Source organism: Podarcis cretensis (genome assembly GCF_951804945.1).
Source record: "Podarcis cretensis genome assembly, chromosome: 16".
Taxonomy (NCBI): domain Eukaryota; kingdom Metazoa; phylum Chordata; class Lepidosauria; order Squamata; family Lacertidae; genus Podarcis; species Podarcis cretensis.
In genome coordinates this window covers 13,676,275-13,703,396 of record NC_137186.1, presented here as the reverse complement: position 1 = coordinate 13,703,396, position 27,122 = coordinate 13,676,275, and the positions used below count along the sequence as shown (strand labels likewise).

Below are 27,122 nucleotides of genomic sequence, written 5' to 3'. Positions count from 1 at the left end.
ACTAACTTAGTTGGTCTTTAAGGTGCTACTGGAAGGAATTTTTTTTTTGTTTTTGCATCATCTGAGATTCACAAGTGCAGTGTTCCTGGAGCTGAAGGTTCCATTAGCTAGTGTGGTTAGAAAGTAGGGCTATCACTTCATCAAAGAAATCTCAGTTAATGGCCCAAGGTTCACCCAGCCCAGCGGTCCCCAATTGGTGGTTGGCAGACCCCAGGGGGTCTGCCAAACCCACCCAGAGGGTCTGTGGCACATACCCATTAACTGTCCGAAACATCCCATGTTGGGGGGTTGTGCTCTCACACAGATCAGGTGACTAACACATGAGCACAGCCCGGAAGACTACACCCCAGTTTTGCGCTGGGACACATTGGAAGGTTCACATAACAAAAACTACCACAAAGTTATCAACGTTTTCAAAAGTAGGGGGCCCATGGATCGGCTTTTGAAAAGAGGGCCCACAGCTAATTGGGAACCACTGACCATCACACACAGACAAATTCAGGTTGTGCAATGAAAGTTGATTTAGAGATCTTGAGAAGCGAAGACTGGAAAGTGATGGGGAAGTGTGCCTTGACGCAAGCCAACCCAACCCATCAGGATGGGTGCTCAAGTAGCAGGATGCCTGGAAGTGACCACAGGGGGTTTAAGAAAAAGCAAGTTTAGGTGGTAGGGATGGGGGCAAGACAGAAAAGTTAAGGGATGGAGGGGAAATGAATGGTGAGGCTGAGAGCGAGGAGAAAAAGGTTAATGCGTGGGGGAAAGAAAGAGCAAGGCTAGGGGATGGAAGGGGAAGAAAAGAGAGGCAAAGGGGGAGAGCGGAGACAGCTTTTCTCTGCTGACGGAAAGTCCTCTTCTTCCAACGCAGCACAGAAACCAAATGACCTTTCTCATGGTTCCCTGATTCTGCTTTAAGCCAAGGAAAGACAAGCGGCCTCCTGCTTCCACTCAGTCCCCCCGTTGCCAACGTGGCATATTGGCTAGTGGCCTCTCTCCCTGGACGGATACGCAGGAGAAGCAGTAGTGTGATGAGTTAAAAGCAACCTGGGTGAATTTTGGCTGGTCCAGGACACCCATCAGAGTAAAAAGGTGGGCTGGATTTTTTTTTTTTAATATATTTTTATTAAAGATTTCTTAGTTTACAAAAATATGTGCATCGTCTCTTTTTTCAAATTGCGTTTTCTACTGATCAGTTTCATTTGTTGTGAGACATCAGTGTTATATACAGTGTTAGGTTAGGAAGAAAAGAGGGGGAAAGGGGAGGGAGAGTAGGGTGGGGTCGGGTGGCAGTGATTCTATTCTTCTACTTAGTGTATGTGTGGGGTTTTGTGTCAGTTTTTGTGTGGGTTCTCCTACTATTCGCTTGTTCTATTTCCTTGGTGGTGAGAGAGGTTGGGGGTGGCCTAGGGTGTGGTTGGTTGTCTTTGGTTCGCTGTAGTGAGATTTGTTTTCGTGTCTGAGTGGGGCGTGTGTTTTTGGATCTGGTTAGCCAGATTGATTCGTATGCTGTCGGCAGATTCTTGTTGTCTTGTTGGGCTGCGTATGTGATAAAGGGGAACCATACTGGGTTGAAGGCGTCTTCTGCTATTTGTCCCTATGTCAGTTTCAGTTTAGGGATGCAGGTGGCGCTGTGGGTTAAAGCCTCAGCGCCTAGGACTTGCCGATCGAAAGGTCGGCGGTTCGAATCCCTGCGGCGGGGTGCGCTCCCACTGCTCGGTCCCAGCGCCTGCCAACCTAGCAGTTCGAAAGCACCTCTGGGTGCAAGTAGATAAATAGGGACCGCTTACCAGCGGGAAGGTAAACGGCGTTTCCGTGTGCGGCTCTGGCTCGCCAGAGCAGCGATGACATGCTGGCCACGTGACCCGGAAGTGTCTCCGGACAGCGCTGGCCCCTGGCCTCTTAAGTGAGATGGGCGCACAACCCCAGAGTCTGTCAAGACTGGCCCGTACGGGCAGGGGTACCTTTACCTTTACCTTTACAGTTTCAGTTTATTGGTTAGTTTTTCTAATAAGTCTGTTTTGGGGTGGAAATTTTTGAAGGTCTTACAAGGGACTGGTTCTGGGCATCAGTCTGGAGTTAACCACTATCTGCAAATTGCAGCAAATAACTGTGCCCTGATTGTCTAGGTGCTTCCACACTATTTCAAGGATCTGCAAGACTTGCTGCTCAGGCACTATTTTCCTATGGGAAGTTGCTTGTAAAAAGCTCCCCCACCCTGCTTCTTCCAGTTATGGGAGCAGGTCCAGATCGCAACGATGAGGACTCCAAAAAGTAAGACAGGCAAGGAGCGAGTGATTATAATATGGGAGGAAAGTGAGAGCGGGATCAAGCTCTGGGATTAAGTGGGAAAGTGGGGGCTCCTGGGGGGCGGGTCAGGGAAGATTTAATTAACACTGGAAATCTCCTTTGCTGAAGGAACTCATAAGCAAATGTTATATAACCATCTCAGCCATGACACGAGTCCCCAACGCAGAACCCATGGGCGCCAGTGTGCTTGCCAGCACCTCTTACGATGTCCACCAAATATAGCAGTAAATATCCTCTCAAAAATCTACAATCCACAAAGGGCCACTTGCTCTTCCTGCTCAGTTCCTGCCTGCCCTGGGGCAGCCTCTCCTACACTGCACACACACATACCTGCCCATATTTCATGGGATGCCAGGATTTGATACCCACCCATTCTGAACAGAGGAGAGGTGCAAAGAGCTTCTGCCTGTGAGCAGTGGGTTATATGTTTTTCTTCACATCAGTGGGAGGCTGACGGGGTGGGGTGGGGTCACGCCAGTACTATTTTGCGGCCTTGGCTCTGTTTCTGCTTTTTCACATGTGGCAGCCATTTTGTGTCACACCAATTCTCTGGCTCCCGCTCCATAGCAGGAATTTCGCATTATGCCACACACCCCACAGCAGCCGTTCTGAGACAGGCACCACCGAAAATGTGCCCACTGACCCCAAAAGCTTGGAGGCCCCCCAAATATTAAGCACTTGTGTGGAATCTCAGTTTTAATTCCACTTCCACTGCTCTTGTCACGACCGCCACAGTGAGTAGCCATGGCTGTTAGCGTGGACATATTTTGTACAGATAAAGTTGGACTCGACGACCTCGCCATTCTTTTCAGCACGGTATTTATTCTCCCCTCGAGAGAACGTGACTTCGAGGCAGCCCCCAAATGGAGAGAGAGAAATGTTCAGAATGACGCCCTCGACTATGCTTATTGCCCTTGGAGGACTATGATTTAAGGAAGGAAGGAAGGAAGGAAATCCCAATTAAAAAATCTCTCATGTTGATCTGCCTTTTGCGAGCGAATCGATTTAATCACGCAGATTGCTGTTGCCAACAACGCGGCGCTGCCTTCCACAGAAGAGCACAAGATGGAAGCAAAAACAAAAGAGAAAAAGAAATTGCTGTCTTGCAGGGAGAGAGGGAGAAAGGGAGAAAAGAAATTCGCAGCCAAAATGTTAGTCAGAGGCGGGCACCCAGCCTGGCGTGAAATTCAATTACTAGGCAGGTAGGTGGAAATACAAGGGCCCCCAGGAAGGCAGAAATGCAGCTACGAAACAGATCTAGCAGCGAGTTAAAATTAACCCTCTGCTTCAGATGGAGAAGGCCCCTGCCTCAGTATCCAAAAAATATACAAGATTTAGGGAGCAAAACTGGGGCTTACTTTGTCCCCACTGTGTTTTCAGTCCTAGGGTTTAGCCAAGAAATATGCCACGTAAGAAAAAATGACAGCCCCTCTGAGTGAGTGCAGAGTGCGAATTCCTCACCCCACAGAATAAGCAGAGAGAAAGCGGGGAGAGAAAGTCCCCATCCATCCTGGGATCAGGGAAATGATACAACGGTGTTTTCCTCACTTCCTTGAATGTGGTGGCAGCACCTGGTGCTTGCTGGGAATGGTTGGGAGGACGGCAGGAAGCCCAGGCAGTAGGTGAAGCCAGAGATGTTGGAAGCCAGAGCCAACCAACTCGAATTTTGTCCCCATCCTCCTCCTCCTCCTCCTCCTCCTCCTCCCTGCTGAGTTCTACAAGGGGCAAAACTAAGATGCAGGAGGAGGAAGCTGGCAGCCAGGGCCATGCGCTGTACTGGCTGTAAGAAAAAGGGCAGGCAGGCAGGCAGAGGTGGCTGGGGTCAGACCGAGGTCTAGTCTTCATTGCAAGAGCGGTGAGAAATTCCAGGGGCAGCACTTTCCTATCAGCTTTCGGTTTTCTTTGGTTGAGATGGTACTGGAGACCTATATGGCGTATTTCTAATGTTTGCTTTGTTTACAAAGGTACACTTACAACAGGGATGGTGAACCTCTGGCCCTCCAGATGTTGCCACACTTCAACTCCCACCCTTCCTCACTCCTGGCCATGCTGCCTGAGGCTCATGGGAGTTGGGAATCCTGCTATACCTGGAGGTTCACAAGTTTCCCATCCCTGACACAGAACACACGCATGCGTGTGCACAAGCCCTCCTTTAGTTGACATGTGTGTGGGGAAGTGTCCCCAGGCTCCGATGGGCACCTCATTTAAAAGCGCAAAGATTCCCATCTCTCTAGCAACCATAAGCTCCAATCAGCCAGCGATTCCAGGGTATTTAACCAACAATCCGTATAACAAAAGAAAAGTCAAAAGTGGCAACGTTACAAATTAGATGAAACTGCCTCTGAGCACATGCAGAGTGCATCTCCCTCAGCCGTATTCAAGTGTTCATCTTCTGGGTTAGAGCAACATGCAAGGGGGGAAAGTGGGGACAAGCTCCATCCCACCTGTCGCTGTGAGGAGTCGGAGAGTGACTGCCTGCAGCAGGTAGCCTGGTCTACCCGGAATTTAAAAAAGAGGGATTCTAAAACTTGCAGGGAGCCTTTGGGAGCAGAGAAGAGCAGACCTGTGAAAAGGGGGATGTATACGGGTGTATATTCAACTCCTCCCCCTCCCAAGTGTTGCTTTAACTCAGGAAATGCCTGAATGTAAGTACAGTGGTACCTCTAGTTGCAAACTTAATCCGTTTCAGGGTGCCTTTTGCACCCCGAAAAGTCCACAACTAGAGCGCCTCTTCTGCACATGTGCGCGGCATGATCAAGTGCTTCTGTGTGTGTGCAAAGTGCGCAGATCGCTTCTGCACATGCGCGGACAGCGAACCCAGAAGTAAACACTTTTAGGTTTGCCGCGTTCGTAAGCTGAAAGTCCATAACAAGAGCGGAACGCAACATAAGGTATGACTGTAGAGACTCCTCACACATTGGTAGCTTTATCCTCCATGAATTTGCCTTTTCTTTAAAGCCTTGCACAGCTTGCAGGAATAAAGGCCATAGTCATACCTCGGGTTACAGCCACTTCAGGTTGTGTTTTTTCGGGTTACGGACTGCCGAAACCCTGAAGTACCAGAATGGGTTACTTCCGGGTTTTGGCGGTGGTGCATGCGTAGAAGTGCTAAATCGCGCTTTGCGGATGCGCAGAAGCGCCGGATCGCAAGCCGCAGTTGCGCAAACACGGGTTGCAAATGCTGTGGGTTGTGAATGTGCATCCCGCATGGATCACGTTCACAACCCGAGCGTCCACTGCAGTTTAACTATGCACTGTGTGAAGGACTTAATTGTCTGTCCCAAATCTTCCAACCTTCAGCTGTGTTGGGGGGCCTCCAACTTTCAGTATTTTGTGAAGAGAAAAAGCTCCTCCCTAGCCACTTCCTCTAGACCTCTGGACTTCAGAGGGTGGGTCACATAAACTACAACTGGGTCACAGCTTCATCTAAGGTAAGTTGCAATAGCAACACTACCACCAGATAAATATATGGTAAAAAACATAATTAATTAAGAAATGTGTCCCCAAATGCATGCTTGATTCTAGATGTGAAAAAGTTGAAGACTACAGGTCTAGACTAACATGCAGATGGGAACTTAAGTATCCAAGAGAGTTTCACATTTGCCAGAAAGTTGTAATGTAGTTCATGGCAGTATAAATGCATCAAAATGCTTTTTAAAAAAAAGTTTTAAAAAGTAAGTAGGACTAGTGGAAAGTGCCCAGTGTTGCTCAGTAATTCTAATGCCCTTCCAAAACATGCATATGTGTCAAGTAGATAAAAACCACTGGATCCAACTGAGTACAAAAGAGTGACTGAAATTCATTGTGACGAATCTGCGTCATCGTCTTGTAAATACGTTAACTACAAGAAAGGACAGTTAGCCCAAGAGAACAGGGGGCAATCCTGAAGGCCACCGGGATAGTTTAAAGCAACAACAACAACCTCACCCAAAGTTTGTGTTTATGTTGCTACTACATGGCAAAACTGAGCCGCCCGACTGCTCTCTGTCCGGGTGATTTATGGCTGCCAGGCTGGCCATTATCACTGCTCCGTGTCCGATTTTCTCACGGGCTGTCGATAGTGGACGCGCCTCCATCCCTGCCCTCTGCTGGATGATTTAGAGGCAGCTGGCATTTGCCGTTAAAGAGGTGGTTTCTCTATTAGCGCCAGGCGGGGGGAAGAATCGACTCCTGTGGATGTGATTTACCGAGGGACCGGGCCCTGGCATCCTGCAGCTCTTATTGACGCCTGCCCCGTGCCGTCCGTCTCCTGTGACAGCCCAATCAATAGCGCTTTGCATTTGCTGTCTGAGTCTATAATATTGGCATGATAAACGGCAGCCCCTGAACACACAGTTTGGCTATGCCTGTGAGCTAGGCCCCATAGGGGGACGAAGTGGCAGGCTGGGTGTCCCCATTGTTCCAGTCCACGCCAGGGGTAGTGGCTCCACCAAACTGTGGCTGGTCTGCCCCTCCAGAGGTCACTTTGGTCACACCTTGTGAGGGGAGAGGTTGACATTTGCCAGAGCCTGGCAGGGTTGGCACCAGAAAGTATGACAGAGGGCCCCTCCAGATGTCCTTTTTATTTTGCATTCATGATGATTTGTGCCCACGATGGTATCAGGGTGGTCATACACAATCAAGGAATCATCTGCTCTGGTCAGACCTCACCTGGAGTACTGTGTCCAGTTCTGGGCACCACAGTTCAAGAAGGACACTGACAAACTGGAACGTGTCCAGAGGAGGGCAACCAAAATGGTCAAAGGCCTGGAAACGATGCCTTATGAGGAACGGCTAAGGGAGCTGGGCATGTTTAGCCTGGAGAAGAGGAGGTTAAGGGGTGATATGATAGCCATGTTCAAATATATAAAAGGATGTCACATAGAGGAGGGAGAAAGGTTGTTTTCTGCTGCTCCAGAGAAGCGGACACGGAGCAATGGCTCCAAACTACAAGAAAAAAGATTCCACCTAAACATTAGGAAGAACTTCCTGACAGTAAGAGCTGTTTGACAGTGGAATTTGCTGCCAAGGAGTGTGGTGGAGTCTCCTTCTTTGGAGGTCTTTAAGCAGAGGCTTGACAACCATATGTCAGGAGTGCTCTGATGGTGTTTCCTGCTTGGCAGGGGGTTGGACTCGATGGCCCTTGTGGTCTCTTCCAACTCTATGATTCTATGATTCTAGGATGTCTCTCCAAACTGGAAATCACTTCTCAGGTGGTGACTGCTTCTGGATTGTACCCAAACTGCTAAATAGAAGGCTTGCAAACCGTGAGGTTTACAGAAATAAAAACTTCCCTCCCAACCTGCCTCTCTAGCTACTTACCTAAGTGGACACACACACCTGTATGAAACAGCCCCATGTGGACTGAGTGGCCATAGAATGGGGAGTTTTGTAGGTGGGGGGAAAGTTCATTTTGCCTGGGAAAACGAAAGAGTTTAAGCTCACCCCAGAGGGCTGCAGGATGAGTCAGTTAGGTGGCAATTGTTAAAAAACACACACCAAACACCTTTCAGGAATCTGAAATTCTGATCACTGGACAAGAGGAACTTGAAACAGTCAAAGAAACATTACTGTTGCCACATCCATACCATATATTTAAAGCACATTTATGCCACTTTGACAGTCACGGTTCCCCCACCCTAAAGAATCCTGCGAGCTGTAGCCCTAGCAGAGCTACAATTTCCAGCACCCTTGCCAAACTATGATCCCAAGATTCTCTGGGGGAAACCATGCGCTTTAAATGTATGGTGTGGATTCCTTTCCTTTCCCCTGCTTTCTTCCTACTCCTCAACCCCCTCAGTAACTCCCCATTCTATGGCCACTCAGTCCACAAGGGGCTGTTTCATACAGGTGTCTGTGCCCACTTAAGTAAGTAGCTAGAGAGGCAGGGAGGGAGGGAAATTTGTATTTCCGTCAACCTCAGGGTTCGCAAGCCTTCTATTTAGCAGTTCTGGTACAATCCTGAAGCAGTCACCACCTGAGGAGTGATTTCCAGTTTGGAGAGACATCCTGATGATTCCCCCCTCCAGCCCCCAGCCCCTCAGTATCGCTCTTTCCCTTGCCCACAAGGCAGCCGCGGCAACTTCTTGAAGCTACTGTTGGAGGAAACTGCCCGTGCTGAATACTAACCACCTGCTTAGGATGTGACTTGAATACCACATCTGGAGGGGAGGGCAGGGGAGACGGACGTGTGCCAGGCACACTCTCCCTGAGCTCAGCATTCCTGGCATGCCCCACATGGGCCCAGCTGTTGAGGCAGAGAGACCCTCGTGGTGGTGGTGGGGAGCAAAGTTCTTGCCCCTCCAAGAGCAGCAGCAATTCACTCCAATATTCAGTCTGGGTGGGACAGGTAAAATATCCTTTACCAATGTTTGAAAAACCCCAAAGCTGTTGATTTAGGGCCCGCTTGCAATAATAAAGAATCCACTTGTGATATACCAGTGGCTCAGTGCTCGGACGCTGTTCTGGAAATGGTCTAGTATAATTCTACCACAAATACGTTGATATTGCGTCAAGAACCTGTTGCAGAATACGCCTGCCAAAAAACCCACCCGTCTGGAAGGGCCCTGAGGCTCTCGTAAGGGACAAGATGGTGGTAGCTTCTTTTCATTCACATATGTAGAGAGAGGATGGATCTTACTTTTATAGTAAAAGACACGGCTAACTTAGGTTCATTAGTTTCAATGGGTCTGCTATCAGCAGAACTTAGATGGATGCGACTTTCTGAATGGAAAAATGAGAAGCTTAAGAGACTTGAAAACCATTATCAATCCTTACTGATTGCCTCCCGGTGAGTTTAGAGAATGGGGGCGATATTTGGATAGAGAACTTCTCATCTTCTCTGCAAAAGGGCTTTCTACTTACCAAAGCATGAAGTGCAGTTTGGACAGCAGAGAAGAGATCAAAGGAAGAGGGAAAGGCGCCTGCCCTCCCTCCTTAGGGAGAAGGGAAATGGCTACTTCGTGGCTCACAGCAGATGGTATTTACAGCAGTATTTAATCAGTTTAGAAATCAGGCAAACATGAAGTAAGCCCAGCCACTGTCATTCATTCATCTGGGATCTGCTGTTTCTCCAACAAGCTAAGCCATTCTCTGTTTCCTCACTTAGCGATTGATGAGCTAAGAGCTGTATTTATGAGCCTTTGATTAATATGCCACTGCCTCATTCACTTAATTCTTTTTTAAAAAGATTATTAAGAAGGGCTGATTTTGAGCAGAGGAATTTTTTAAAAGGAGAGATTGCGCGAAGGCTTGCCTCTTGTAATTTGTTGAAACTGGAACAGATAGTGTAAATAAGAGACAGAATTTGGATGCAATTGTCATTGCTCAATGGGAGAGCGCCTGCTATGGATGAAGAAGGCATCAAGTTCAGTACCCAATATCTCCAGACAGGACTGGGAATGTCCCCCGGAGAGCAGCTGCTGCTTCATGTAGTCAATGCTGAACTAAATGGACCAATGGTTTGACATGGCACGTTGGTATTTCTTTTTGCTTGCAGTTTGGTTTGTAAGCTGCTAGGCAGCACATAAATCAGGGGTCGTCCTGTTTTGATGTCAAATCCCTTGGGGAAAGATTGTAATGTATGATGGTGGTCCTTGTTTTTGTTTTGCTTCGGTTCCTGTTTGTCTTTTGTAAGTTTTGGCGATTTTAAATTTGGAGGTTTAAGTATAATATGTTGGTATGGGAAACTGTCGTGTAACGGGCCAATGGCTGTAATAAAGATCAATCCAATCCAATCCTTGGGGAAAGATGGATGGCAACAGCCAGGAGTTGCAGGACCACGGATAGCTCCAAGGGGACAAGTTTGAGAGAGCAGGCATTCTTTCAAGCCCTTGCTTCCAGATTACCTCTCCCAGGCTCCACCCACTTGTAGACAACTTTTGATTCTTAGAGGACTAACTTGAAGACTGGAGTGCCTCCTCCACCCCCAAACCTCCCACCTGGCGAGATCCGTACCACTGAACCAGCAAGGTACTGTGCAGTGCCTTTGGCTCCTTGGGGTGGGGGGAGAAGGTGCCTATGAAGGTCCTGGCTCCACATCTCCTAGTGGTATAGGGAGGTTGCTCTGGCAGATCCTGTCTGTCAACCTCAAGCTCGGTGGTCTACTGATCTCCAGGGGCAGGCCTTGAATCGGATTCCGCCGCTGGAGAATCCACAGCCTCCAACTCAGAGCCTTGATCTTTGGGGTCATGACTGGGATAGCAGATGGGGTGCCCTCCAGATATCACTGGACTTCAGCTCCCATCATCCCTGACCCATTGGCCATGATGGTTGGAGCTGACGGGAGTTGGAGTCCAACCACATATGGAAGTCCACAAGTTAACTGCTCCTGCATTGAGTGTGATCTCTGCATCCCAGGGGGGTGGGGCTAGATGACCCTTGAGTTCCTTCCAACTCTACATTTCTATGATTCTATTTTTTTCTGCTTCAGTATTATTTCTGCTTCAGTAAAGAGGGACCCACTACGGAAAAAGCCCTCTGGCCTTGGTCACTGCCACCTGTGGCTCATGAGGCTCAGAGCAGGACTTCAGGTGATGACTGGAGGTTGTGTGGAGGAAGATAACAAAGGTCCTTTGACACAGCAGGAACATTTTAAAACACTGCAGTGGGTTGGACTAGATGACCCTCGTGGTCCCTTCCAACTCAACAAGTCTGTCTGTCTGTCTGTTTGTCTGCCTGCCTGTCTACTTCTTTTCAGCCTTAGGGCCACATGCCAGCAGAGGGGAGGCAAAGGGCAAAGGTTGGTGGAGCAATGAACATAAATATTAGCTTTGTGCAGTAGGGTATTTTTTTACACTCACTCACACAGCCCTCTCTGTCCTCTATCCAGACAAGCAAAAGGCTTTTTCAGAGTTTAAGGACACATCCCAGCCAGGAAAACACTCTCAGAGAGGGTGCAAAGCAAGGCTGGTGAGGGATGTCGCCATGGGTGGGGTAGCCAAGATTTATTGGGAGGGCTGGCTTTATGGGGGGACGACGACTGACTTAACTGTCATGCAATTGGCCACTTAGTTAAGTATTTTTATTTTATTTTAATTATTTACTTGATGGGGGGGTAGCTGCCCCCCTGGTTAAACCCATGGATGTGACCCAGGTGGAGTTTTTAAGTCCTGGGTAGGGGGCAGGCATATTCACCCCCTGGAGGCTGAGATTCCCCATGCCTGTTTTATATTACAGATTACTGAAATTATTAGAAGAAAAGCCTGAGGTTCTGCAGTAACATTTAGATGTTTTGGTATGACAAATTACCATTTATGAAACTTAACTGTATTTCCCGGTCTCCTCTTCCCTCCCCCCCCCGCAATGGTTGGAAGCAGATGATAAGCTTCCCCGTCCCCGTCCCCCCGTCACAAGTGCTTGTCCTTCTGATTAAGCAGGGATGGTTAAAAGTGCTTGTGCCTCTGATTAAGCAGGGATGGTAAGTTTTTGCATCACCCCACTTCTATCTTTGGTTAAACAGGTAGGGTGGGTTTTTGGTATTGGTTTAAAAACCCTACCAAGTCTGCTTGAGTAGAAGGGACAAATGCCTCCCTCAAGCCACTCTCATCTCTCTTATGAACTGTCACCCGTTAGACTTGGAAAAACATGGCCTCTCCCATCCTTAACCCACTTCGCAGGGCTGCTGTGAGGCCACAATGCTGTTCCAAGGTCTTCAGGCAGAACAATAAATGTCGCCTGCAACCCAAGCAAAGGAAGCGAGGAGCAGCCAGATTCTGTATTCTCCGGAGCCACTCAGCTCTCCAGATGGTGGGGGCCGCATTTGCAAATGGAATGAGGAGAGCCACAGTCAGGCAGAAATCAAACATGCATTTTAAAGCACTTTAATTATCACTCCGGAAATCTCCCCTCCCTATCCCGCTTCAGTTAATGCACACATTACCACAGTTCGAAAGTTACGCTGTTCCTGTGTTAAATGTCAGCACACTCTCTCCAGCTAGAGTGGGAAAAGGCACATGCAAACACACACACACGCTGACTGCCTAGAAAACAGAAGCATATAGCGGGGAGTGGGGGGGGGCAGGGAAGGCTCTGTAGGCCGTTCAGCTGAACTTCCTGTGGAAGATTCAGGTCAACAGCCTCCCCAGAAAATGACAGCATCATCTTCTTGGAGGCCTCTAGAGAGGCAGAGCTCACTATCCCTCTACACTAGGGCTGGGGAACCTGTGGCCCTGCAGACGTTGTTGGGACTCCAACTCCCATCAGCACCAGACAGCATGGCCAATGGTCAGGGATGATGGGAGTTGGAATCCAGCAACACATGGAGGGACATCTGCGCTATACATTTAAAGCAGTATCATACCACTTCAAATCGCCACGCCTCCCCCAAAGAATCCTGGGAACTGTAGTTTGTTAACAGTGCAAAGAACCGGAAGGAGATCCCTATTCCCCCTGAGAGCTGCAGTTCCCAGAGATACCTGAGCAGAGTTATTGGCTGTTAACCACTCTGAAAATTATAGTTCTGCATAGGGCAGCCATAGGCAAACTCGGCCCTCCAGATGTTTTGGGATTACAACTCCCATCATCCCTAGCTAACAGGACCAGTGGTCAGGGATGATGGGAGTTGTAGTCCCAAAACATCTGGAGGGCCGAGTTTGCCTATGCCTGGCATAGGGAATAGGAGCCTCCAAAGAACTCTTAGGACACTTAATAAACTACAGTTCCCAGGAATCTTTGAGGAATGATACTGCTTTAAATGTATACTGCAGATAGGGCCACAGCCCTTCAGTTATATATAAAGGGTACGATAAAGTCCCCCTGCCTCCTGGGCAGCCTTTCTCCAGCTAAAAACATACGCAGGGGACTTCCAGACTGTCAGTATTTGGGGTGGGATTCAGCCGCACACAAATTCAGGTTGCACAGTTGAAGTTGGCTTGGTGATCTTGCACAACAACTCCCCCAACCCCACAAATCAGACCTTTTGTAATAAGGAAAACCGGACAGAAAATGAACTAGAAACTGACAAAGTTTGCACACCAAGTTTCCATACTGGAAGAAGTTAACATATGCACATAGATTTGAGGAGCTATTTGCAGCTCTACACAAGAATGGAGGGTAAAGGGTTAACAATACACATCAAGAGGAGCAAAAAGGCTAAAAAGCTCTTTAAGCAGCAGGTGTGAACCCAGGGGGCACTTCCAGACTAATCTGGTGTTCCTCCAGATTTGCTTAGAGGGAGATTAGATGACCTTGACTATTTCGTGAGAATTCATTCCGATTTGTTTGTGGGGAGGTCAAAGCAAGTGTTATCCTATACTTTTCCCAGTGCATTTTCCCATTACTTTCCTTATCGCAAAAAGTCTGATCATTTTGGGTACTGGGTTTGTGGTGCAAGGCCTCCCAATTAGCTATAATTGCACAACCTGAATTTTGCCAGTATGTGATTGAACCCCACCAGGAAATAACATTGAGGGACGCAGGTGGCGCTGTGGTCTAAACCACTGAGCCTAGAGCTTGCCGATCAGAAGGTCGGCAGTTCGAATCCCCACGACGTGGTGAGTGCCCATTGTTCGGTCCCTGCTCCTGCCCACCTAGCAGTTCAAAAGCACAGCAAAGTGCAAGTAGATAAATAGGTACCGCTCCGGACATTCAAATCACATTCGAAATACATTCGTTTCCTAAAAGCATTCTGGGCACTGTAGTTTGTTAAGTACACCTGGGAATTGTAACTCTGTGAGGGGCAAACTACCATGGCCAGAATCCTTTGAAGGAAGGAATGTTCTGAATCTGCTTTAATGTGTACACAGCCTTGGTCTCGGATTGGGGGCAGACTTCTCCCACTTTCAGTGCCTTTTAACAAGCCATTGCTTGCACACCTCCAAGTCTGTCTTTGCGACAATAAGGTCTAAAAAATTGCTCTTCTAAAGCAAATTTATTATTATTATTATTAATTAAATTTGTATACCGCCCTTCATCCGAAGCTCTCAGGTTGGCTGAGGATTCTCAAGATGCTAAAACCTTTGCCCGGTACAAGATTCCCCACATGCATGGTGACATTTGAATGGAGGTTGCACACAAAAGAGCAGCTGACCTAGACCCTCACCCACCCCAGCAAAAAGTATCACGCTGCTACTCCTCCTGCATCTTATCAGTCCTTGTTGAGGAGCGCAAGGTGTGTCTCCCACTCCTTCCCTCCGCTCCTCTAAGTGTCACATTTGCACGTTATTGTTCTCTCAACGCACCCTCTGCTGCCGAATTATCAGTCTGAATGTGTGAGAGCAAAGACTGTGTCGCAGAGCAGCTTTAATTAACAGACTCTACTCCCTCTCAGACAGGCAAGCATATTGGAGGGGCGGGGAGGTGGAATGTAGGCTGAAGAGAGGCAAATAAGAAGGAAAGGCAGTGGGAGAGGGGGAAGCAGGTATTTTTGGACGGGGTGTGGGAAGGCAGAAGGAATGCACATTCAAAGTTGGTTTTGGAGACTAATTCATACCAATAACAATAAGGATTACACCAGGCAATGGGAGGTCATCCATTAGGGCAAATGGCATGTTGCTCCATCAACCTCAGCCAGTGTCTCCTTAGTCTCAGTATTGCTCCTTGTAGAACTCAACAGGGAAGAAGATGGGGGCTTTGATGGTCACCGGCTCCAGCTCCCTAGTTTCCACTCGACCAGTCACAACAAGCACCACCTCCCTCTGCCGTGGGGTGCACCATTTTCACTGACTTTGGAGCAGACACACTCACCCGCACCCCAATCCTGTGTTGCATAATTAAGACAAGTGGGGCTGCCTTTGTACACCAACTGGAAGCTTCTATTAGCGCAGAACGTGGCTGCCCAACTATGGCCGGGTTCAAGACTGCCAAGTGCTGCCAAGGAGTGTGGTGGAGTCTCCTTCTTTGGAGCTCTTTAAGCAGAGGCTTGACAACCATATGTCAGGAGTGCTCTGATGGTGTTTCCTGCTTGGCAGGGGGTTGGACTCGATGGCCCTTGTGGTCTCTTCCAACTCTATGATTCTATGATTCTAAGACATTGGCTGCCTGTATGCTTCCGAGCCTGGTTCAAAGCGCTGGTTTTGACCTGTAAAGCTCTCTACGATTCAGGACCCCAGTATCTTCTGGAATGCCTCTCCTGATATGAACACACCCATACTCTTAGTTCTTCTATGGGAGCCCTTCTCCAGGTCCCCATTGAGGGAGACTCAGAGGGTGTGACAGGTGAGGGGGGTCTTTTCAGTGGTGGCTCCCCATGTATTGAATGCTATTCCTGGAGAAGTTTGCCTGGTGCCTTCATGACCAGAGTTATAGCTGGGGGAGTGGGCACTGCCCCGGGCGCCCAAGCAGCTAGCTACACTGCTGTTTCTTACAGCTTTTCAGTGCTAGGTAAAAATTTACTCCCCCCCACCAAGCTTTTGATGGATTGAGCAGTTGTTTTTCTGTTAGTGTGTTGCCAAAGCTTTCTGTGTCTGTTATTGGGTTTGTGTGTATCTTATTTCTGCATTTGTATACATTTGTTAATGTTTTCTGTGACATTGTTGATGTTATTCACTATTTATATTTACGTTTTTAAAATTTGTTGTAAGTCACTTGGAGACCTCTCAGTAACAAGTGACTAATAAGTTGTTTCGTTTTGCTTTTATTACGTTTTCTGATCAAACTCATGCTTTCCAGTCAAAAAAGGATAAATTATAAGCCACATTTCTTTCTTTCTTATTAAGGTCAGAGATGTGTGTGTGTGTGTGTTAATGCTAGTAAACCTACAGAGAAGAAACATTATGTGTACAAAAATAAAACTTTTTAAAAAGTTATTTAGTTAAAATATCTCTCAATGTCACATATAGGTTTACTTTATCTTGCATTCTCTCAATCCAATAAGAAATACACAAGCTCAGTTTTTCAATGAAACTTAAAATAACACTTATTAACACTTACATTTGGCTGGGAGGCGATACCCACAGCTAATCTTGGCTTTTCCAGTCTCGCAGCCACTCAGGGTCCGGCATTCCTCTTTGAGCAAAGGCCCCGCAGCACGATGGATGCAGCCATCCACTAGCAAAGGAATGAAAAAAAAAACACCTTGTCAATGTAAGAATCAGACTCGGGCATAAAGATATGGGCAGCACTGCACACACCTTGTATCAGGACAGGAAACTCGTTCATCCCAGCACAGTCTTACCTGCCTTGATTGGAAACAGCTCTCCAGTAGAAAGAATTAGTCACATCCAACACCATCTATTCAAAGCACATATGTTCCATTTTAACAGTCTTGCAAAGAATGCTGGGAAATGTAGTTTGTTAAGAGCACTGGGAATTGTAGCTCCCTGAGGAGTCTCCTAACAGCTCTTAGATTTGCTTAACAAACTACACTTCCCAGAATTCTTTGAGGGAAGCCATGACTGTCAAAGTGATATACAGCTGCTTTAAATGGATGGTGTGGATGTTACCAGCCTTTCTCATTGCCTGTTAACGTCATCCTTCCCAACACCACTCCCATCTTTTAAACTAGATCGAACCTGGGACTTCCTGCATGTAAATCAGATGTTCTGCTACTAAAATATGGCTTCTTCCCTGCAAAACACTCCTGTGAAATCTCTGTTCTGACTGATATAGTAACTGCAGTTTCGAAATACTGCTCCTTTCAAGTTTCCTTTCCACTGCTCCTTTCCTGTAGTGCATTTTCCTCGACTTGGGTCACAGCCACACCAGAGACTTAAAGCACATTGCTTCCCCCAAAGAATTCTGGGAACTGTAGTATGTTAAGGGTGTATGTACCATTGCTGGGAATCACAAATGTGGAGAGTGCTGCTGTCGTGAAGCCCTCCTCGTGGGCTTCCCACCGAAACATCTGGCTGGCCACTGAGCTAACAGGAAACTAGACTAGATGGGCCTCTGGCCTAATCCTGCAGGGCTCTGCTTATTCTCTTACTACATGGACCCTCCATGTGAAGAGGCAGTATACCTAGAATACAACTTGCTGAAGTCAAACAATGGGGAAGGGCCATTGCCTTTTACACCTGGCTTTGTGAGCTTCCCAGAGATTGGCTGTTTGTAGAAAGAGGATGCAGGACCTGATGGATCGTTAGCCTTCTCCAGCATTTTTTAGGTTATAAGCATTTGGGGGGCGGGGAGAGAGAAGGAGAGCATGGCCTGGTGTTCCAAGGCCTAAAGGGGATGGGTGATTTGCTGTCCACTCTCGAGTACATTAGAGAGAAGCATTGATCAGGAGGGTCCATTATTAGCTCATTCACAGTCCATCTCCTAATCCATAAAACAATATTTTATCAGCTGTACTCTAAGGGGAGTCGATAAAAACCACAGAGGCAATGGGCAATTTTTTGATCGTACAAAGCTGTCCCCTCCCCCAACCCCCGTTAGCCTGGCTCTCTATGTGGGCGCAGATGAGAGGAAGAGATATAAATACACACATTGACCGTAGGAATCAGACAAGTGTAGCCAGGTAAGTAACCCAGTGTGATGGGCGGCAGGGGATATACACAGCACGTGTGTTGTAACGGTTAGTGTGTCAGGTTAGGACTTGGGAGACCAGAGTTCAAATCCTCACTCAGCTATGAAGCTCACTGGACGACCTTAGACCAATCGCTGCCTCTCAGCCAAACAGGGGTGTTGTGAGGGTAAAATGGAATATGCCACCTTGAGCTAATTGGTGGAAAGGTGGGATATAAATGTAATACTACTACAGTGGTACCTCGGGTTAAGAACTTAATTCGTTCTGGAGGTCTGTCCTTAACCTGAAGCACCACTTTAGCTAATGGGGCCTCCTGCTGCCACTGCACCACTACTGCACGATTTCTGTTCTCATCCTGAAGCAAAGTTCTTAACCCGAGGTAATATTTCTGGGTTAGCAGAGTCTGTAACCTGAAGCATATGTGTAACCTGAAGCGTATGTAACCCAAAGTACCACCGTACTAACTTCTGAAAAGAGAGACTGGAAGTTGAGAGAGAATGCTTGGTCTAATGGGGTTGGCTGGAATACACCAGCACTCAACACACATTTGTTGCAAGCCCATTTGTCTTTGCTGCTTTTTCCAGATGGTGGGCTCCTCCACGTGGCCTGTTTACTAATATTTCCTCCAGATTCACTTGCACTAAGCTTCCATGGAGGTTATGTGATGCCCAGCTCTTTATTGAACATTTATTTTGATTTGTTTGTGCATTTGCTCTGATTTGTCTTCCTGTCCATCAGTGGTTATCCTACACTTTCCAATGCATTTCTCCATTGCTTTCCAAACTGTTAGAAGTCAGTGGATTGTTTTTAAGTGGATTTGTTGCTGTAGGGCAACACAGCACTTTAATCCACCTCAATTGTGCAAATCTAAATTTCCTGCACATGACTGCATCCCTCCTGCAAAATAGCGACAGTCTAGAGTCAACCTGTACATCAACTAGGGTTGCTAAACCAATTTTTCCAAACACCATAACCCCCCACCCAGCCCTACACATAAAGTTTTAAACCCCAGAGCAGACCCAGCAGCAAACCAAACTAGCTGTTATTTCCCCATCTGAAGAAGCAGAACAGATATAAATTCAATAGATACATGTCCACTGAGCAATAATGCAGGCGGATTATTTCATATGCCCCAACTGCCCCTAACAGGGACAGTCACTGTTTTCTGGGACTTGACCTTGGTAAACTCCAGGCCCTGTGTAGTTGTCACTGCTTTTGCTTTTGGGGAATGTTTGCATTTTGGGGTTCAGGTGTTAGGAGTCACCATTTCCCACCTCCCTCCTGCCAATAAAATCTCAGAGTGGAGAAGCATCATGTCCTTGGTCCTTGTGCACCTTAATGCAGTTGCTGAGGTGGATTTTGAAATGTTGATAACCCACTGTTGTTCAGCTCTGATTATCCTAGCATATTCTTAACCGCCCTCTTGGCTTCTAAACTGGCGGAAGACGGGCTGCTGCAGAAGGAATGAACACAGGAAGCAAACAGGTGAAGCAGAACCTTCCAAAATGTACAAGACTGAGCGTGTGGCTGGTGCTTTGTGTGTGCGCACAGAATCAGGGAATCTCTCTGGGCAGAGGCGAATAAGATTATGTATGCAAGGTGTGAAGAAAGCGGAGAGTGAGAAGTTTTTGTTCCTCTCTCATAATGCTAGAACTCTGAATGGTGAAAGTTTCAGGACAGAGAAAACAAATTGACTTCATTACACAGTGCACAGCTTAATGGTGGAACTCCCTGCCACAAAATGGCTACTAGTCATTATGGCTACTAGCTGTAATGGCTCTTCTTATGTTCTTAACCTTATTAGGTATGAGGATTGCAGTGTTACAAGCTTGTCTCTGTTCTTGCCTGTGAATTTTTCAAGAGTCCACTATTTATGCCTATTATGTCGGGGGATGACCTGGGATGGGGAGACGAGGACTAGGGGCAGCTAGAGGGTATTGCTGTGACCAATGCGCATTGGTGCCAGTTCTGCAGCTTGAAATGGAACTGATGGGGTGAGAGGAGACAAGGATGCTTTCAAGCCCAACTGTCCTGACGCTCCCAATAATGGTGGGAGGCAGGCGGGGTGTGTGTGCGCTTGTTGGCATCTGGGCTATTTCTGGCAGCGTACAAAGCAGGGGGCCTCCGGGGAGGCGCCTGTCATCTCCGTTCACCACAAAGGAGATTGTGCCCAAGGTTAGCAGCTCCCCCCCATCTCTCTCTCTCCCCGCCACCCCCCCGCCACTCCAACTCCCGTTCTTCCAAGCTTATTCTTGTGCTGTGTTTGACAGGCCTGAGGCCTGAGGCCTATACAGCGGGGAACCCAGGCAGCAGCCAAGCAGAAATTCCCACACTTAATACAGCCTTGCCTACCCTCGGCAACCATAAGCCCCTTCCCCTTGCCAGCTCTGGATCGAGACAACCTGGAAGGCTCTATCTGTAGCTAATCCCCACAATTATAATTGCAGAGGAGGATTTTGACTGGCCCAGCCAAAATCTCCTTCTGCTGGCCAGTTATCAGAACACAAGGATGTAAAACCCAGGTGTGTGTGTGTGTGTGTGTGAGAGAGAGAGAGAGAGAGAGAGAGAGAGAGAGAGAGAGAGAATTTGTGTGCATGTGATTTTCCTGCTCTCTATATGGTGCATTTTTATTTTAGAAAAAGGAAAGAAGGAAGGAAGGAGCCAATCTCCTTCAGAGAGGGCACTCTACACATGCTCAATAACACTGTCTTGAAAAGATATTTTCATAGCTGTCAACTTACAGATTTGAAAATAAGGGACCAGCAGCCTTGAAAATAAGGGACCAGCAGCCAAAATAAGGACCTGCTTCCTTTGAAATTTAAGGGACATCCTTTAAGGGACATTTAAGGGACATCCATCAATAAGGGACAGCAGTGGGACATGGCGCTGGAATAAGGGACTGTCCCTTCAAATAAGGGACACTTGACAGCTATGCATTTTGAAAGGCAAGATACTTTGAATTATCAAGAAGTTCACTCTTAAAACCCTTCAAATAAAATATATTAGTACTGCTCAATGAAAGGCACCATGCATGTGCTCAGAGGCACCTGAACAAATTTCAGGCTCTATTTCCAAGTAGAAATTTTAATGTATCCTGCATGTATGGGTGATGACTGCATATGTCTGTTTCGCCAGGTGCACATAGGGTCTGTTCTCAAGTTTGCCACAGGCACATGGATATAGCTCTGTACCCGCCTCTCTTCCTAGACCATGGCAGCGCTTGCCTGCATGCCTCCTCTCAGCAGTGGATGTGGAGGAACGCATATGGTTGCCTAGCAACTGCATCTGAGAGACTTTGGGCCTACCTGGACCAGGGATGGAGCTCTGATGGCTAAAGGGTCCCTCATCTGGGACAAATGCTCCATTCATTATGCCCCCCCAGCAAGGAAGATGACCCCCTTTCTCCCCTGTGGTCACTTGATGGACTGCTCTCTCTTCCCTCCCCCTGGCCTGCCCTCAGTCCTTGAATCAGCTGTTTTTCCGCCCTGACACCCAGCTTGTTAATGCGAATGAGTTTTGCCATCGCGCATGGTTCCCCATCTCTTCCGCGCGCCGATACTCCCACACAGAGATGCTCTGAGATGGAGACCAAAAGTGACATATTTCAAGGAGACCTAGAGAGGGCAGAGGATAAGGGGGGTGGGGGGTGGCGCCAGTCAAGAGGGTCCCAACTTAAAGGAAGCAAGAAGACAGAGGTTAGAAAGTGGGACATCCAGGTCATCTTAGCACCAATGGAACCCTTCAGCCATTGCCACTACAGAGACCCACATCCAATGACTTGTATTAGTTTATGTTGACTAAATCTGTATAAATTTGCATATGAGGAAAGAGGGAGGAGTATATCTTGACTGAAAAGCTTACTGGTTGTAGCCAACTAAGTTCTACTCAGAGTAGACCCACTCAAATAAATGAACTTAACTTAGTCCCATCTATTAACGTCAATGGGTCTACTCTGAGTGGGACTAGCACTGTATACAACCCATGCTTCCTTTGTGTTTAGATGATGCACAAACAGATTGCGGGGGCACTGTCATTAGAAGAGACACCCCCACATTATCACACACAGGAGGGAATGCCTTTTTTTAAGGAAGCCTTTACCAGTTGTGATTTGTATTTATATTGATTTTTTAAAAAGAAAGAAACCCAAATATGTTGAAAAGCTGCCCCCTGATTAATTAGAGCCACCTTTTTAGTTGATCAGAATGTTTTTGACTGACTAAGCATTGAAGCCCTTGTTATTACTAGTGATTTGTATATAACATTTAGCAGACGTGACAACCCAACTCTTATTCCCCTCCTATCAATACTTGATTTCTAGCCACTGGCATTCCAATTTTATAGATGAGGTGCTGAGGGTGAGAGAGGAAACCAGCATGGACTGTTGCACTGGACTCACAGAGACTCTTGAGAGATGTGGGAGGACTGCCGTGGGGTCCAAAGGAAATGGAGGAGGTTAGTGGGGGCAGAAAAAATGAACATGCATATCACTGGGGCATCAATAGCTTTCCCATACCCTCTTCTGAAAAAAATATGGAATGCCCCCGCAAAAGCGCCAGGAGGCGCTGCAGTGCAGAGAGTGAGGAAAACAGGACAAGCGTTCCTCTTCCCTCACCCCCAACCCCAACCTCATTCATGACTCCCCTGAACAGGGTGAGCCCCATCCCATTGTCCAGAGAAGGGCTTGCCACCCCCGCTGGTCCCCACCGCAGCCACCCTGAGTGCTTCTTCTGGGCTGTTTGGAGCAGGGTGCATGTGTTTTTCCTGCCCGCCTGCTATCTATGCTGTGCATAGGTATCTCATAAGGTGCTTTTCATAATCTGTCCTTTGCACATTCTTGGCGGGGGCACAGCCTATGTGTGTTGTGGAGTGTGCTGGTGAGAACCACATGCATTTGTTTCCCTGATCAGGCTGTGTTGTGCGGTTGCGGCATGTGGCTGTCTGACTGGTGACCAGCAGAGCATGTGGCGGGCATCCCTGGGGTGTGCAGTGTGTGCTGATCGGCCACCATGCTGAACTTTGCCAGGGATGTCATCTGCACCCTGTCCCTTGTTTGTTAGATTGAGCTGCTTCTGCACACACATGCAAAGGGTGCTTGGGAACCTTCCCCTGTGTGTCAAGAGGTGGGCCCTGCTCCTGCGACAATGCCAGCTGAACTGGCTCTCTGTGTCTGGCTGGCTTCTGTTCTCTCTGCCAGGTGGGAGCCAATTCATTTCGCATTTGCCCTTCTCAGGGGCTCCTGGGCAGGTTTGGATGTGGCATGCTTTAGACCAAGTTAACTTAGTAAAGGTAAAGGGACCTCTGACCATTAGGTCCAGTCGTGGCCGACTCTGGGGTTGCGGTGCTCATCTCGTTTTATTGGCCAAGGGAGCCGGCGTACAGCTTCCGGGTCATGTGGCCAGCATGACTAAGCCGCTTCTGGCGAACCAGAGCAGTGCACGGAAACGCCATTTACCTTCCCGCCGGAGCGGTACCTATTTACAGTATCTACTTGCACTTTGAAGTGCTTTCGAACTGCTAGGTTGGCAGGAAAGTTAACTTAGGCCAGAGTAATTTATGGTGGTTTCCCATAGTTAGGATTGCTATGCCCATTAGGTCCATTAATTTCAATGGGTCTACTCTGAGTAAAAGTTGAACACCACTGTATGTGCAAAGATGCATATGTTAGGGAGAACTGTCCATAAAAATGCATATTATTGAAGATTACATACAAAAAAAGCATTATATGAGGAGAAATTGCTTGCAGGGGGGAAGTGTATGTTAGTCAAAACTGCATACAAAAATGTACTTCTCAGGAGTAATGCTAAAATACTGGTGAATTTTCATGAGGATTAAAAATAAATAAATCAGTAATTGCTGCAGAAATCTAAATTTCAGACTGGAAAAATAAGAAACTTCAAGAACCAAAGTTGCCAGATTTGTCCAGCCATAGAAGTCACCAACATGTTATAAGCCCCACCCTGCCGCGAGCAGGATCAGCCCCTCCCATGCCCTCTTTTCCTTCCCCAAAGATCAGCTTTATGCAATCCAGAGCAGTCACAGTTAGAGAACAGATGTCTCACAGAAGGTCTTTGCAGAGCAAACAGCACCAGATGCCTTTAATAAGAGGACCAAGCCACACCACAGAGAGGGGTGTGTGCGTGTGGGGGGGATGAGTGTGTGTGCCCCCCCCAGCAGCAATTCAGCAACCGCTCCTGGTGCCTTTTTATTTTTCTTTCTTTTTCTTTCTTTTTTATTAGACTCATAAAAACAAAATGGAAGAATTGAACATAATATTTACAAAAGGGAAATATAATTTACAGGAGTGTTGAAACCGGTCATGAAACTTTTCACCATGACACAATGAGCCATGACTAAAAGCATCCAATAGATTCAGCTTTGGAGATGCAGAGGTTTGTGGGCTTCGGGTATGTGGGGCAGGAGAGGGAAGCAGGGGAGAGACACCATATGATTCAACTGCTGAATTTCCACCCCATAATGAAACTAGACCCCTTTCATATGGCAACCTAAACTGGCTAAGGAAAATATACATACATGGAAAACCCGAGATTCCTTCCTAACCCATGATATGGCAATCAGACCCAAAGCATGAACGTAATCCATAAATCCCCCCGAAAGATTTTTAATTGGTGAGGGGGTAAACCCCACTGAACATAATGAGACCTCCATAAAAATTAATATGTATGTGAAAGATTGCACTCTTATGCTCCCATGTTCTGGGAGAGGGGTCGCCCAGCCACCTTACATAAAACGCCTTAGCTCTCTGATAGTGTTCCCCCTTGTTTTCCTGACTGGCATTTCTTATCCCTCTTCCATACAGACACACAAAAGGCCTAGTCCTGGCATCCACCACAGCCCATCCTAAACAAGCCTGATGAAAGCAACCAGTTCTTCTCCCCCTCCCGCCAGCTGCCCTTCCTGTGTGTAGGCCTCTAATCCCCCCTCAAGGGCAAATCAATGGGATCGCTCCGTAATCCACTTTCCCCGAGATCTCCTTACATAAAGAAGGGGGTGGGCGCCCGCCAGGCCCATCTGTCAGGTCTGAGAATTATCCCCTCAGATCTCATCAGGGCCCATTTCATTCCTCTTTCCCCACTGGCTGCTGGGCATCTCTGAGGCCTTGTAGCTCAAGGAAGAGGAGCGGCGGCCGGCTGTCATGACACGCAGCCAGGATCAGGGTTCTCAAACCAAGCCTTCAACCCCCAAGTGGAAAAATCCTCCCAGCAGGTGGTTTCGCCTCTTGGCATCAAAAAGGCAATGGGCTGATGTTTCCTTCATGGATGATGCCACAGGGGTGGGAAACAGACAAGAGCTTTCCCCCTCAAAGCCTTGAAGGTGGGATGGAATCGTGAGCCACATTCACACCATACGTTTAAACCACTGGAGTGCCTCTTTAAACAGTCATGGCTTCCCCCAAAGAATTCTGGGTGCTGTGGTTTGTTAAGGTTCCTGAGAGTTATTAAGAGACTCCTCTATTCCCCTCCTGGAGCTACAAATCTTAGAGTTGTTCAACAATCAATCCCTCTTTACTGGGAACTGTAGAAATCGTGTTGGACAAAGACCTGGGAGACCTGGGACACCAGGGTTCGTATCCCCACATAGCCATGAACTGACTAGCTGAGCTTGGGCCAGTCACTGCCTCTCTCAACCTAACCTACCTCACCTTTTTCTCACATTCCTGTGAGAAAAAGGTGGGATATAAATGCAACAAACAAACAAACAACATTCTCCTAATATACACCTGTTTGTATGCAATGTTGCCTAATAGACCAATATTTGCAAAACAATTTCCCCATATAACACATTTTTGAAATTTTATATATATATATATATATATATATATATATATATATATATATATATGAATTTTTACACACACTTAGTCTAGTACATGCCTTTTGGATCACATTCCCTGGCTGGAGAATTGCATTGCAAAAGTTGGAGAAGTGTGAACGTGTTTTAGGTGGCGTATAGTTTCAGAAAGTGCGGATTAGGTACAGTAGGTTCACCTTTAAATAAGAACTGAATTGAATCCCCACCACCACCGCACAATGCTCCAGTCTGTGACAGCTTCTGGCACATCAGCTTCCCCAAAGCTGCTTTCAGCTTTGGTTCTACCCAGGTTTTCATGGAAGAAGGTGCCACCGCATTCAACAAGACTTTGGGGCTTCGGACGACAACGAACAAGGGCATGCAATCTTGCACCTTCAGTAAACATTTTGGCAGATGCTCAGTTCCAAAGCATATGCACCAAAATGTGCAGCAATAATAATAATAATAATAGTAATAATAACAAAACGTTTAAAAAATGCAAGGTACAGTTGCAGTGTATATTTTGCTTTGACCCTTTCCTTCCTGCCTTCCCATCCTCCTCACCAGAACGCTAATTATACAGATCAAAGCCTGCGTGTTAAGCGTGGGCATTCCCCAATGAGGCTCACAAGTTTGTATCTCCTAATAGCCACATATAGGCTGGAGGCAAAAGCAGTTAGCAGCAGAGTCTCTAGGTAAGGGCTGGAGGGAGGCGGGGGGGGGGGGGAGGATGGAGAACGAGAACGGCAGCAGCAACTGATGGTTAGGCCCATCTGCGGCAAAGGCAGTTGCTAATCAGCCCGCCAAGACAGCCTCCTTTTTTTCCTACGCATTAATTAAGTCTCGGAGGCTTCATTCATCCACCATGCAGCCTCAGCGCAGATCTAGGGCACAGTCAATAAAGCTCTCCCAGCTACAATGAGCAAGGATGGAAGTTTCAATGGAGCTGAAAGAGTTAGCAAAGTGTTTGTGCTAATGCAATCCCACATTTCTCGAAAGCATAATTCTACACCCCTCCTGACCAACCTGGCGCTCTCCAGATGTTTTGGACTACAACTCCCATCAGCCCCACCCATCCTAGCCACTGGTCAGGGATGATGGGAATTATAATCCCAAACAGCTGAAAGGCACCAAGTTGGGGAAGGCTTCCAGGAGATAGCTGTTTACCTGGCATTCTCACTTTTGAGGCAACTGGATGTATGTTTACAATCACAATGGCTAGAAAGCGGAAATTCTCACCCTGCATTTTTACAAAATTGTGGAAATCAACATTTTACATACTTTTTAGTGAACATCTAAACCAGGGCTGGGAAGCCTTTAGCCCATAGGCCTCATTAGGAAAAGGTAAAATTTGGCCCACAAAGGCATTTCTGGCAAACCATGCCCTCCTGTCAATCACCTGATATCATTATGATGTCATGCGAAAACTGGAAAGGGGCTCCCATTTGGAAACAGACTTCTAAATAATACCATTGATCAGTGGAGAGACATCTGCTTTTGAAGTCTGTTTCCAAGCAGTTCATGTTGAAACCTCTTCCAAAGGTACTTCAAAGGTGAGCTCCTTTTAAGTTGTTACCTGATGCCATAATGATGTCAGGTGATTGACAGGAAGGTGGCCCTGCCCACC

General features: G+C 47.3%; 1 protein-coding gene across 3 annotated transcripts in view; it reads right to left on the bottom strand.

The window, feature by feature from the left end:
* MACROD1 (mono-ADP ribosylhydrolase 1) overlaps positions 1–27,122 on the bottom strand; it is a 321,478-nt gene that overhangs the window by 13,122 nt on the left and 281,234 nt on the right. For all 3 annotated transcript variants that reach the window (XM_079958372.1, XM_079958370.1, XM_079958371.1), the window contains one exon: positions 16,153–16,269. In XM_079958372.1, coding sequence (XP_079814498.1) covers positions 16,153–16,269 — 117 coding nt within the window. The remainder of the gene's footprint in view (positions 1–16,152; positions 16,270–27,122) is intronic.